The sequence below is a fragment of the Channa argus genome, chromosome 3 (assembly GCF_033026475.1).
Source record: "Channa argus isolate prfri chromosome 3, Channa argus male v1.0, whole genome shotgun sequence".
NCBI classification, from domain to species: Eukaryota; Metazoa; Chordata; class Actinopteri; order Anabantiformes; family Channidae; genus Channa; species Channa argus.
Genome location: NC_090199.1, coordinates 19,472,878 through 19,486,812, shown reverse-complemented (window position 1 = coordinate 19,486,812; position 13,935 = coordinate 19,472,878). Strand labels below are relative to the sequence as shown.

Sequence of the window (13,935 nt, the reverse complement as noted above, 5' to 3'; positions counted from 1 at the left end):
ATGTCCAGAGAATTCAAAGTGAAGAGTAGGCGTGTTGAAGACAGGGGGGTTCCTGTTACAAAAACACTGTTCTTCCTACAGCAGAGTGCTTCTAGCATGGAGTGAGTTTATATGTGATAACTGCTTTAGATTTTATCAATTTAAGGTAATTAAAAAGTCTTTACAACACATTGTAATGTAAATGTTGAGAACATAAATGTTGTATTTCGGTGATCCTAATTCTATTCTAATTATTTTTGCAGATGACTGCAATCTTTCTTGAATTCCCTTTGATTTAAATTAATGTTGAAGTTACATCTCTTGTTTTGTCATCGATGAATTGCAAGTTTAAATTAACTTCAGTAAAATTTGCTGCTCTCACAGTGGCAGCAGACAATGGCCTGGACCACTGTATCTACAAGATAGCAGTGGGCTTCAGCACAGAGATCTTTGGTACCTTCAGACAGACTGTAGTTTTTGACTTTGGCTCAGAACCTGTCCTGATGAAGCGGATCATGGTGGATGCTGCCTCTATTGAAGGTATGTTTATGCATGGAGGTACTCAAGAAGGCTATTACACTCAAGGGCCCTGAGTGTTTATTACAAAACACATATTCAGATATCCATGACACTGTGTATCATACTGTTATACATTGAAACCATGTGTGGATTGCGTTGTAATTATGTTTCTTAGCGCAAGATTGGTTCAGAAAGTAATTCCAACAGTTGCTCATACTCATCCTCTTATCCCTTTTTCCTTTAGACCTAGAACACCTGATGGCAGCCAGGCAGCAGCTCTTAATGACTGCAAAGCGCTGGGATTCTTCCTGTAAGACCATTGTAGAATTCATTCCTAATGAGATGATGGCTGATCTGGAGCGCAGCCTTCTCTCCCGATATCAGATCCCTCTGTCTGCTGACCAGCTCTTCACCCAGTCAGTCTTGGACAAGACTCTGACCAAAGACAACTACCAGGCTCGGCTGCATGACCTGCTCTACATAGAGGAGATTGCACAATATAAGGAAGTTAGCAAGTGAGTGTTTTTTATGCTTATTTTTAATTTTTTGTTGTTGTTTTTTTTCTTAGGATAATAAGAGAGATTTTCCATAAATTCTTATCCAAACAACATTAATATTAAAGAGTTAAAATATGTAAATAACAATATATCTAAAATGATAATAATAGTAGTAAAAAAAGTAGTAATAATAATGAACAAAACCATTTAAGTACAAAAGAGAAATAATATAGAGAATGTGCATATATAAAAACTTAAAGACAACAAAAACCTGAGATGCTTACATTGGCTTAATTTTGTATACTGGCCAAAATATATGTGCTTTAAATGTGATAAGTAGGTGCTTATGCTCAACTGCGTGCCATGTCAACCACCACAAGGTGTCAGACTCCACCTTTGTGGATTTGTTGTGTGTATACTGTATGTCTCTTACACCCAGCTTGATTCACACGGTCAGTGCCTTCTAATAACATGTCTAAGGGGATTACCAAGAGGCAGGGAAGGAAATGGCGTTTTCCTTGAGAATGGCCTCTTGATTTGGGCCTTTTTAAAAACAAAGACGTTCTCAACTGCTGCTTTACAGGGTTAACAACATGCCATGCTGATTACTAGTAGAATATCACTAACAGAGACATCCCACATTCAGTGTAAGTGCCTCCCTGAGACTTTTAAATGTCTCAGCTTTCCCTTTGCTTTAAATTGATCTTGTCTCATGACTCAGGGTCATTTGACTTGATAAGGATTTGAATAATGGATCCCTTCCTGTAACTGCAGTGTTTTTTTTTTTGTTTGTTTGTTTTTGCATTTCTATTATGCATATAAATAATCTTTCTGCTATTAAAACATTCAGTTTCTAATGCTGCCTGCGGGTTTGGTTTCAGCTGAAAAACTTAAAAAACTATCTTGGAATAACTAACTACAACAAATTTCAAACTACTTGTTTGAAGACAGTAAGATCCTCCCATTTAGCAGTCTTGTATCAGGAGGGCAAGTTTGTTTTGCCCTGATGTTTCCCTATTTAAGAGTTTGCCCAGAAAGCTGATGCAAACCCATAACAAAAAACCTCAAGAGTCCTTTGGGTTGTGTAACACTACTATTTGCAAATAAATACAGAATCTTATCTGTGTAAGTTGGTCATCCATCAGTGTTCATCACCAATATTTCTTACTATTTCATCATTTTAGACCCAATAGAGGCCAGCAAGACAATCTGGAAATGTGATATTTTTCTGAATGTGCTTATATTTTCCACTAAATATGTGCACACCTAAGCTATGTGTGTGCATGGTTGTTTTTTGTTTCCTGTACAACTGACAAATCAAAACATAATTTGGCTGCTTTTTAGGTTCTTCGATGACAATTTTTTATTCAGGTGACCTTACATTTTGAAGAATTTGTACAACTTTTACAAAATGATGGTAAATATATTTTTTTATATATGATGTGGTTGCTTTAATTATACATTTCCTCCAGACCTTATGATTTCCAGCTGCAGTGGGCATGTGACCTTCTCTTGCACTATCAGCAGTCAGTGCTCACATTAACAGTGTATATCAGACTTCTTTCAATGTGCTGCCAATAAATAAGCAACATACAGGTGAATGGTCAGGATGCTTAAGGCACATATTGTGTATTTAGCAATGTGAGAAATATATGATCATGCATTTTCAGTGGGTGTGTCTGTAGTTGGTGTGGGGCTGCTATCTGCCATAGCCAGTCTCATTGGCTCCTTTTATTACATTTAAACTAGCAGCTTCCCCTGTGTGATATACTGATGGTCTGGTAGTTAATTGGAGTATCCTAATTAACTGCTTTCACAAGACTGTCAAAATGCAATATTTAGCTTGCTTTTAATTTTTCTTTAAGCTCTCCTCAAGTATAACCAAGTGCCCATGTGTGTCTTCACAGGTTTAACATCAAAGTCAACCTCCAGCTGGTCACCAGCTTTATGCTGACTGGCATTTCTGTTGGAGCCAAGTATGCCCAAAATGGGCAACTCTTTGCACGCTTCAAGCTCACTGAAACACTTTCTGAGGTAAATTGATCGTTTGCACTGGTAACTGCCACACAAACAAGCCACAGTGGATTTTGCACTTTCTGAGATTCTTCAGAGATGGCTTTCTGCACTTGCTCTGTTAAGCGTGGAACTACCCTGAGCACTGTTGTTTTGTTGTTTTGTTTTGTTTTTTTAAACTTAGGACACACTGGCTGGAAGGCTAGTGATGACCAAGGTAAATTCTGTCCTGCTGCTGCCACTGGGCCGTGAAGGTTTCAGCAGCCAGCCGCCTCCTGGGGTCAAAGAGCGCGTTTACGAAGCTGTGATTGAGGAGAAGACCAAGGAGTACATTTTCCTAAGGATCTGCAAGGACTGCTGTGAGGAGCTAGGGCTACTGCCTGACAGAGAAATACAGGTATTGGTAGCATGAAAGAACATAGAGACACATGTGGGCTTTATTTTGAGGCTTTTCTGTGTTGTTCCCACCACATTTTAAATAAGACAAGCACATTTACTGCAGAGTAGCTTGCAATACAAGCATTATTAGTACAACCTAGCAGATGTTATTTAACACACTGCTTACGGTTTGTTTCTTCTGTTGTCAAGGCTTTGGAAGATAGAATGAAAGGTTCACCTACTGATAAGCCTTTTTTCATAATGTTAAAGCACAGAAGCCGAATCTTTCCAAGAAAGGTTGTGTGTGTATTTGTGTCTGTGTGTGCATTGACTGCAGTGTTTTGACTGAAGTTCTCTGGTTCTGAGAAAACCTCCCTTTTATTGAATAACTCTACCTTCAGCAGCTTCATTCAGTGTGATATTTTTCTCCCTTCCAGCCTGAATGTCGGCAGAGGAAACGAGGCGCTGTGTTAACAGTTATCAAAACTACTCTTATCCTATCACTCTGGGAACATAATCTTCTTATTCTTCTGCTAATGCTGCCCTGTGCTACAATTTCATTTCCCTGTCTCCTCTGTGGTTTTATACAATATTCCACGCTGTCAAGTTTTTTTTAAGTCAAGTTTTTAAGTCTCACATATTTCCTCTCAGACTTTCCTGCTGTTGTATTAGCTGTTTATATCATTCTTTTGATTTGTCTGTCCTCCCCACCTTCTTCCGTACAGTGTTCACTCTTGCTTCTTATCTGTTGTTTATTTCCCCCCTCCCTCTAATTTCCACACTCATCCTAAAGATACTTTATAGTATACCCCTTAGGAGCCCATATTTGTTTTTAAGACGACTTTTAAAGATGACTTTAAAATGATAGTAATAGCAGACTTGTGCACACCCGACTGAAAGTTCAGCGGAAGACAAATTTGCAAATCCCATTGAAATTCTTGCCTGTTCTTCTGCCAAAATAGACATGGTAGTAAAAACTATTTGAAAACAAAGCAAAAAATAACAAAGTAAAAGTAACAAAACACAGATATAACATAAGATCCTGGATGGAGATTTGCAGCCAACATGGACTGTAGATTGTAAAGGGGAATGTTGAGGTAAAAAAACAAAGAGAACTTCAGGTAAAGCACCAGTTACTTCAGATCTTCCTCTGTTTTAACCAGTGTTGGTTGTAAAAACTAAACATAATAATTCATTAATTTTAATGAATATTACTGTTAGCACCTGGATCTTTAGCAGAGCAGAGCTTAAAGTCGGCTTTACTTTTGCCATATTCACTTATCTTTAAACAACTCTGAACCACAGCCATTGTTCCACTTCCACATACCTGCTCAACCTACGTGAGGTTACGGGGTATTGGCTGCAGCATCTGAGGAATTTTACGTACAAGTTCAAGTTTTGCAAGTGCAGTATTGTACTCATACGCAAAACTGATATCTGTATCAGGAAAACCCAAAGCCAGAGTCCAGAGATAAATTACGATTCCCACATAAAATAGCAATTGTTCCAAGGTTTTTGTACTGTAATAAATTCAATTGTATTGTTGATGATTGCAGATGATCAGGTAGATGACATTTTATTTGAATGCCTGCTTAGTACACTCTTGGCCTTTCCTCTTTTCCAGGTGGAGCTCCAGTTTCAGCTGAACAGACTGCCACTCTGTGAGATGCACTATGCCCTGGATCGCATCAAAGATAACACCATTCTTTTCCCTGACATTGGCCTTGTCCCCACCATCCCCTGGAGCCCCAACAGGTGTGCACTCCACCATCACACACACATGCATGCTTGCACTATTCTATATTTGTTCAGATTTTTTTTATATTAAAACAAAAACAAAGTATATTGTGTATAAGGGAAAAACTGTTCCAACACCTCTTTTAACATGAGGTCCCACACATTAATTCTGGGATGAAGTACTGTTGCACAATGAAAAAAGATGTCCTATACAAACAAATAAAAACTAAGTCAAGGAAAACCCACACATGGCAGACTGTCTGATGATTGACTGTCTACAAGGCTACAACTTTCATTTACATTGTTTTTAAAAGTGAAGAAAGATGTGCATACATAGTCATTCTTATTAAAAGCTGCTAATCCTAAACACATTTATTATGCAGGAACTTTTTTAATACCTGCACATCATATTAACTTGACAAATACCCTCACAAAGGGGCCACCACATCAATTTGAGAGTTGATGGAATATTCCTTTACTGGCTGACTTGGTGGCCATTCTGACAGGCTGGGAGCTCCTAGCAGCTTCAGATGTGAAGTTGGACAGGTGAGGAGAGCAAGGCTGTAATCTTTATTGACTAGAACCAAAGTCAAATACTGTATAATCCCCTGTGATTTTCAAGCCTGCTGCTTTATCTAGGCTCCACAATATGATTGATGTAGGCTTTTGTTTTAATTGGAATTTGGATAAGTACATCAAAGATGTGAACTTCTCTAGAGTTTAAGCTCACTACTTCTTTATTGTTTTTGCCTAGGGTTTTAACATTGGTGTCAAGGTTGCACCCCAAGTGGTGCTTAATGAACTCCCTCCTTACACTGTAACCCTAACGTATTCCAAACTGTTTTGTCTCTACAACCGTTATACTCTAATCCAGTTCTCTCTCTCTCTCTTTTTAGAGAAAGAGAAAAAAAAAAAATATATATATATGTGTGTGTGTGTGTGTGTGTGTGTGTGTGTGTGTATATATATATATATATATATATATATATATATATATATATATATATATATATATATATATATATATATATATATATATATGTATATATGTATATATATATGTATGTATATGTATATATATATAAAATATTTATTTTTATTTTTTCAGTCATGTTTACATTTACTGGTAACCTGCATGGTGGCAGAAGATATATGTGAGGCACCCTGCAAATATAAACAGATTTTTCCCTTTTTGAATTAATAACCCAGATGTGGCTGTATTATTTTAATAAATGAAATTCTATGCTTCGCACACCAGTCAGTGATTGAGAATGAATATGATTAGTCATGTCAGTGTACGGGTGGAAACCAAACAAAATTTTATTTTAGGTGTAAATAATAAATTAAATGACAAACACCCAGTGCTGCAGTATGCACCAGAACAAATAGCTGTGTTTACCAGTCAATCAACTTTACATCCCAAGCAAAGCAAGTACACAGACGGTCGATTGGTTTGCCTTTAGTTTGATTGCCTTTTGAAGAGAAAATAGAGCTGACAATAAGTTGTTGACAAGTTGTTTTGTCTCTTTATTATTTCTAATTCCCCCAAACTGTGGGTCAGTTGGATTGCAATCAGTTGGTTCTAGTGAATTCACAACTTTAGAGGATGTCATCTCTGCTATGAGGACAGTTATGCCGGGGGACAAACACACACATAACACATGATAAAATTTATATGAGCATGTTTATGAAATCACATGTGAATCCCTCGCCCCCCAGCCCAGCTCATTTGTATTGTTTGAACACATACACCTACCCCTGTGTATTACTTAATATGAACTTCATCGATTTAAAGTATTTGGTATATTCCCTGCTGGCACTTCTTATTTTTCTGGTGAGAAGATATGCATGTGGCACATGCCTTGTAACGTGTTGGCATTCTTTTGCATAGTGTTTGGTATCTAGTGTGGTCTCTAGACTTTATCTTGAGACCATATGGTGTATGTGAGAATGAAAATGTTCTTATCCAGAGTTTATCCTGTGAGCCCCCCAGTACTAAGTCTGCATTATGTGCGTGGGCTTCTGCATAGAGCATGCTTCTCTGTCCTGTCTATGGGGTTTAAAGTGAGCAAATTAGGGTGCTGATGACTTTTTTTAACAGAGTCTCACACTTCTGACATAAGCGATCTACCATTCCGCGTTGCATGTGTGAAACACTATGGAGTTCATATGTGACACTTAAATGCTTAAATGTCAAACCTACAATCAACTGCATAATATAATGTCTAATGTCTCTTTAAACATGAAGCTCATACTGTAGAATGGAAAAGAAAGAAACATAGGCTATGGGCAGTTAGCTGGTTTGACCATATTCTATATCGGTCTTTGTGTTTGCCGCCACTCAATTCATATTCTCAAGCACCCACTACACCCTCTCCTGAGTGATACAGACTTCTGTTATTTTAAATTTGTGTTTGGACATGCATTTGTCATTCTTTGCAAGACTTTCTTTTTCACTTTTTATATGTCCCACTGAAGTTAATTAAAAAAGCAAATGTTTCTCTTAAATGTGTCTTTCATGTTTAAAACTATTACTTGTTTATAGGGAAATGTTTTATGTAATGCTTGAAAATGGCAAATAATTCTGTAATTTAATTAGTTGATTTATTAATTCATCTAATAATTTTCTAATCTTCCCTCCGGCCTTAGGCAGTGGGATGAGCAGCTGGATCCCCGTCTGAATGCTAAGCAGAAAGAGGCCATCTTGGCCATCACCACACCCATCTCTATCCCCCTGCCTCCAATTCTAATCATTGGGCCCTACGGCACTGGCAAGACCTTCACCCTGGCACAAGCTGTCAAGCACATCCTCCGCCAAGAACACAGCAGGTCTGTGTATTTTTTTTCTTCTATTTTTTCCCCCCTAATGTATTAAATATGTTTTGTATCGAGGGGCAACCAACAGGAAATGTACACATTGCCCTACAACTTTTAACCTCCCAATATGTTTGCCTCTTGTGGTAGTGTTTCGTAAAGTAAAGCCCTGTCAAAGAAATGTCAGTTTCATACTTGCATTTATTTTTAAGAATAAAGATAAAAATCTTGTCATAATACAAGAAACACCTACTAATACAATGCACAAGAATTCAACAGCATCAGGCTGACCCACATGTTAATCATCCTTTACACCATCTTGGATCTGGGATCAATCGGCAACCTTCATGTCCCAAGCATCCTTCTGGGAAAATGCAAGTTACTGGCACTCCCTGTAAGTAATAGGTGTTTTAAAGTGTGCTGTAGGTGTTGGAATTTGTTAGGGGATATAGATATGAAATATGGGAATGTGTGGATCAGGTTCGCATCTTGATGCTAGAGATGGTAAGGGAGGTCAGTCAGTCGGTGTGATAGAGGGGGCAGGGGGTGCAGGGCAGCTGTGCCCTCGATGTTAGCCCTAGGGTAACAGAAGCCTTGAGTTTGACATTTAAAATAGAAAGAAAACACTGAGCTGCAAATTGCCAATCTGTGGCATGTGTTGCAGTCCTTGTGCTGTGTGATATGACGCCATATATTGTATGAGGATGTATGATGTTTTATAATGTGCTCTATCGTTCATTTAAGGCTGTGTCAAATCACACTCTTTTTTTTTTTTTTTTTTTTTTTTGTGTGCAGAGCGAGGCAGCTTATTACCAGATTAAGTGCTGCATGCATGCATGCAGAGTAGCAATAAAAACACACAGAAAGGAGAGTAACGAGAAGACAGAACAGGGTATGTGTGTTTGTCATGTACGCTCTGGCATCACCACACCTGTGCCTACAACAGACACCACTCTGTTATTAAATACACACTACATATGTCAGTCCGGATAAAATATTTAGATGAGAGCCACAAAGTTTGCTATATTAATTGAAACTATTAGCAACGGTTCTAAGTCAAAGAGAAAAAAAAGCAATCAAAAATAGTACCTTTTTGTCAAGTGTATAATTCCAATTGTAATGAAAAATCATCCTTGTTTGTGGTAATATAATTGATTTACAGTAAATAAGCTCTTCCATGACACATCATTATCGTGATATGATATTTTGGTCATATTGTACATAGAGTTCAGGGTTGTGTATTTTGGAGTCTGTGCTACACTATATTGCCAAAAGTATTCGCTCACCCATCCAAATAAATGAATTCAGGTGCACAAAGCAAGGTCAGTAAAGACATGTATGAGTGAGTTTGGTGTGGAAGAACTTGACTGGCCTATACAGAGTCCTGACCTCAACCCGATAGAACACCTTTAGGATGAATTAGAGCGAAGACTGCGAGCACTGTGTATTATGTATTTCATAAACACACTCCTAAACCTTGTGGAAAGCCTTCCCAGAAGAGTTGAAACTGTTATAGCTGCAAAGGGTGGGCCGACGTCATATTAAACCCTATGGATTAAGAATGGGATGTCACTAAAGTTCATAGGGGTCTAAAGGCAGGTGAGCGAATACTTTTGGCAATAAAGTGCATCACTTGAAGGCAATGTGTGCTAGCTGCATGGATGAATTTGTGGCCCATACACATGGTTCGGTTGACTGTCACATTTCTTGCCGTAGTGCATTATCATCTTCTGATCAATCAACATATGTCACTTCAGTGGACTACACAGTGTTGTCTAGCAATAAAACAGATTTTCATTTACTGCCATTTTTCTTCATTAGCAAGCTCCCTCATTGTGTGCGCATATCCACAAGAAAACCTGCAACTTCTCATGAAGCACAGCTATGTTGCACAGGCACATAAATGGTTCCCTGGTCTTTATGAAAAATAAATGCAATACCTTGGACAGTGTCCCCTGAACAGAAGCTAACATTGTTTTTAATAAGACAGGAGGTGCATCTATGTAATGTAAAAGAAAAGGAGGTTTTGAAAACTGTGTTGCAATGTAATATTCATTCTTCATTTCACTAGGAATACATTTAATATTCTATGTTTAGGATGAATTATAGATATTTTAAAAGCCAAGACCAGGGGAAGTGACCCCCTTGGACCTAGTGCTTTATGCTTATGATTGTCTTAAAATGGAGAAGACATCACATGCACCCTGGTCAAGTTCCCATTATGTTATTGTGATTGTACATGTTCAGTTCTCAAAGCTTTGTCTTCAAATGTGTCACTGTTATGTTTCACCATTGTTTAAATGGGCAAACTATAAAATACTGATTTGCAGCTATCAGTTTTAATAAGTGATCAAAAACGCTGCAATTGCCGTTTTTTCTGTAAATCAGCATGGCGTCAAGTAATTCTATTTCCTTTACTTTTAATGTTTTATAAAATAGCAATGGTAGACCTTATTTCTCCCATATTTCATTGTTTAAGTTGGGCTGTGTTCATTAAAATAAATCTAAAACCTTTATTGTTCTATTTGAGTATTATATGACATCTAGGCTTTTTTAAAAGTTCTTTTTAGTTTTTTCAAAAGTTACAGGTAACAGCAACACAAGTTCTTGTTTTTAATATGTTAAATCGTAGATACATCTTTAAACAAAGGATTTCTATCCCCCTAGTTGTTTCATTGATTTTGGACTGTGCTGGACCAAGCTTGTCTGCTATGTGTTTGTAGCGTGAAATGTTAGCTAACATAGATTGTGAAGGAAAGTGCCCATAATGGATTTGTTAGGCTGCAGACCTTAACAAATTGGGCATTTTGCCTATTTGGTAATAGGTCCAAAATGGAACCAGCTATCAGAACCCACCCCTAGTCCTAAATCATATCTGATCAAGCAGATGTGCCTCCATGATCTGCCATGTCTAACTGCAGCATCATGGTTTAGGTCTGACACGGTTTCCTTTTTGCTTCTACAGGGTCCTGATGTGCACCCACTCGAACAGTGCAGCTGACCTTTATATTAAGGACTATCTTCATCCTTACGTTGAAGCAGGCAATCCACATGCCAAACCTCTCAGGTAAGAAAACACACAAAAATAGTATATGGTAGTATTCTCTATTGTTCCAAAGGAGCACCTCAAAGAAATTTCACATCGCGTCTAAGTCAGCATCCTTAATCACAGCTTTTAGGTCTATAAACAGAATTGTCTTGGAGTTGAGTAAAAAGTTAAAAGAAATCCCCCTGAACTGGACAGTTCTGTGCATTGCAAGAGAAACCGACTAGTACTTCTGATTTGGACAACACAAACACAAATTGAAGTTTTGAAACGGCATTGGAAAGTTACTTTTGTTTATCACAACTAGTTTTTTTTTTCCTAATCTTTGTTCACTTGTCTCTCCCTTTCCAGGGTATACTTCAGAAACCGCTGGGTGAAGACGGTCCACCCAGTAGTCCAGCAGTACTGTCTCATCTCCAGCACACAGGTCACTTTCCAGATGCCCACAAGGGAGGACATCCTCAGGCACCGTGTAGTCGTGGTCACCCTCAGCACCTCTCAATACCTCTGCCAGCTTGACTTGGAGCCTGGTGAGTCGCATGAAAATATACTAAGTTCTTTCAATTACAAGATGTCTTATGATGGTTAGCCATTACCTTCAGCAGTTTACTGTCTTTGCTAATTTACCTTGGGTATTACCGAGGTAAAAAAAAAACAAAACAACTAATATTACATCGAGTAATATTACTAAAAGAGGTTTATATATGCCAGGGTTTCCCAGTTGTACATAAATAAAACATTTTACAGCAGATGGTTCTGCAAATGCTTACAATAGTAGCAGTATTAATGATCCAACCACTTTCCGATTAGCTCGCCAAAAGGTTATGAATCCTACATAAATTTGAAAACTTGATTAGTCAAATTTTAGTGGTTACTTGGTGGTGATCAGTGTTGCCAACTTAGTGACTTTGACAATATATTTAGCCAGTATTCAGACGCCTCTAGCAACTTTTTTCCAAAAAAGCAACTTTTTCTGGTGTTACTGGATGTAAAAGCACGTTTTGTTCTCACTCTTCTCGATGAGCAGAGGGTGCCCCCCTCTGGGGGCCCTCCCACGTCCCAAAGCACTCACAAGGCAGCACAGTCCTCGTGCAGCAGCCCCTCCAAAAATACATACCGAAATATTTTTGCTTTACTGCAAATTGTATGTTGTGGACGCCTATATTTTGTAAAGGTTCAGGAAAACAGCATATCAGTTTGTTTGGGTTGAAATAAGCTAGGAGAATAAAAGTTACAAAACATGAATAGCTCTCAGCCATTGTGATTTTTTTAAAAGTAGCTCTCAGGGGACAAAAGCTTGGATGGAGACCCCTAGTTTAGAGAAACTAAAAAAATACAATTTACAGTGTTCAGTTAGCATTTGATTAATTTGAAAAATGTAATTTTAAATAGTTGGCACACCATCACAGTAAAAACAAAACATAAAGTCTTTATTGTTATAAAATAACAGAATTGAGCCAACCCACAAACAAAAAGATGACAAATTTAAGTAAGATTGTATTTACTGCTCAGTTTCCTGTTCTTTGGTCAACCCCAGTGAATCTGGTATTATGCGCTTGAAGGGGCCCACCATTTAGAGAGGGATGGAACTCATTTAAGTTGTGTTAAAGACATGGAAACAAACCAATTTGTCAGTGCAGGGTAATAACTGACTCTAATATGTCAGGGGAAGGGGCTTTGTCTGTTGCTTGGGAACACCATCTGCCTTTTTCTAATGTACTTTACATCATTAGCCCTCCTCCCCACGTCTCATCTCTCCCGCTCTCCTAATGTTTGACGGTGATGAAAATCACAAGGAAACGAGGCAATTGGGAGCGAGCGAGTCTACTAAGTAGCGATAACAAATCTTCCACCCCAAACACACAGGTACCCCTAAGATGATTAAGCTATATTTAATTGTTGGTTTGTTGATCTTCCCCTTTCTTTATGGTCTACTTATGGGGCCTGTTATGTAGAAACTGTACATGCTTAGTTTTGTATTTCTATATGGGTTTGGCAAAAAAACAAACAAAAAAAAACCCCACTGTCATGCACAAATAAATATATTTCCCAGCTATTCCACCAATAGAAAGTGAAATTCTCATGCTTGTTATTTTACCTTAAAGTGTATTATTTAAAACAAAGAGTAGCCTTACTTTTAGTTGATAATGTGGATGTTCTACCTGGTTCTCAGCTGACAAAAGCTTAAGAGGCAAATTTTGTATTCAAGAATAATCTTAAGGTGTCAGGTAGACAAGACATTTTTTTTAAAGATGTCTCCCCAGAGTGATTGGTGTTCAGCTCTATGTGTTTGTCTTCCACACAGGCAGCTGTTGTTCATGATCAAACACATTTTTGTCAATGGTGAATCCCATGACAGTAATAAAATTGTAATGATTGTACTATTTTGATTATTTCCTAACCAAAAAGAATTTACCTTGTTATATAAACCACTGTATAAACAAACTGCTGTGAGTAAATTGATTTGAAGGTAAAGGAGGAATGGACCCTTTCAACAATGATGCTGTATTTTCCCCTTTCAGCAGACTTGTGCAGAAGCTCAGGTAAATATTCATCAGTCTGGAGGCTACTACATCTTACAGCTTGGTGATACACATTCTAAACTAAAGCGTATATTTTTGTCAATAATTTTCTTATCTAAAATTCAGTTGGCTCCTAATAATTTTTATATTCTTATTTGTCCAAAATTCTTTCATGGCGTTGAGTTACATGCATAGACCGTTTTACACTCGCAGATCAAATTTTCTAAGTCACTTTTACAGTGTGAAAAGGGTAGAAAGAGACTGTGAAAAGGAGAATGTGAGAGATCGGGTGGATAAGGTGAAGGAGTTGACATTTATTATTTAACAGTAATTTCTCCCCCAAATCACTTCTGCTACAATTTGCTTCAGATCACTATCACCTTTGCTTATTATCCTGGCTTCTTCTTTCTCTTACCACTGTTTTGTTGAA

The 13,935-nt window shown here is 37.8% G+C and overlaps 1 protein-coding gene across 1 annotated transcript in view; it reads left to right on the top strand.

Annotated features, from left to right (window-relative positions):
• The window catches only part of helz (helicase with zinc finger), a 54,739-nt gene that overhangs the window by 13,424 nt on the left and 27,380 nt on the right, over window positions 1-13,935 (top strand). Inside the window, exons 11-18 of the mRNA XM_067497656.1 lie at window positions 364-519; window positions 743-1,013; window positions 2,903-3,029; window positions 3,193-3,405; window positions 5,011-5,141; window positions 7,773-7,952; window positions 10,903-11,004; window positions 11,335-11,513. Of these exons, the coding sequence (XP_067353757.1) occupies window positions 364-519; window positions 743-1,013; window positions 2,903-3,029; window positions 3,193-3,405; window positions 5,011-5,141; window positions 7,773-7,952; window positions 10,903-11,004; window positions 11,335-11,513 (1,359 nt within the window). The remainder of the gene's footprint in view (window positions 1-363; window positions 520-742; window positions 1,014-2,902; window positions 3,030-3,192; window positions 3,406-5,010; window positions 5,142-7,772; window positions 7,953-10,902; window positions 11,005-11,334; window positions 11,514-13,935) is intronic.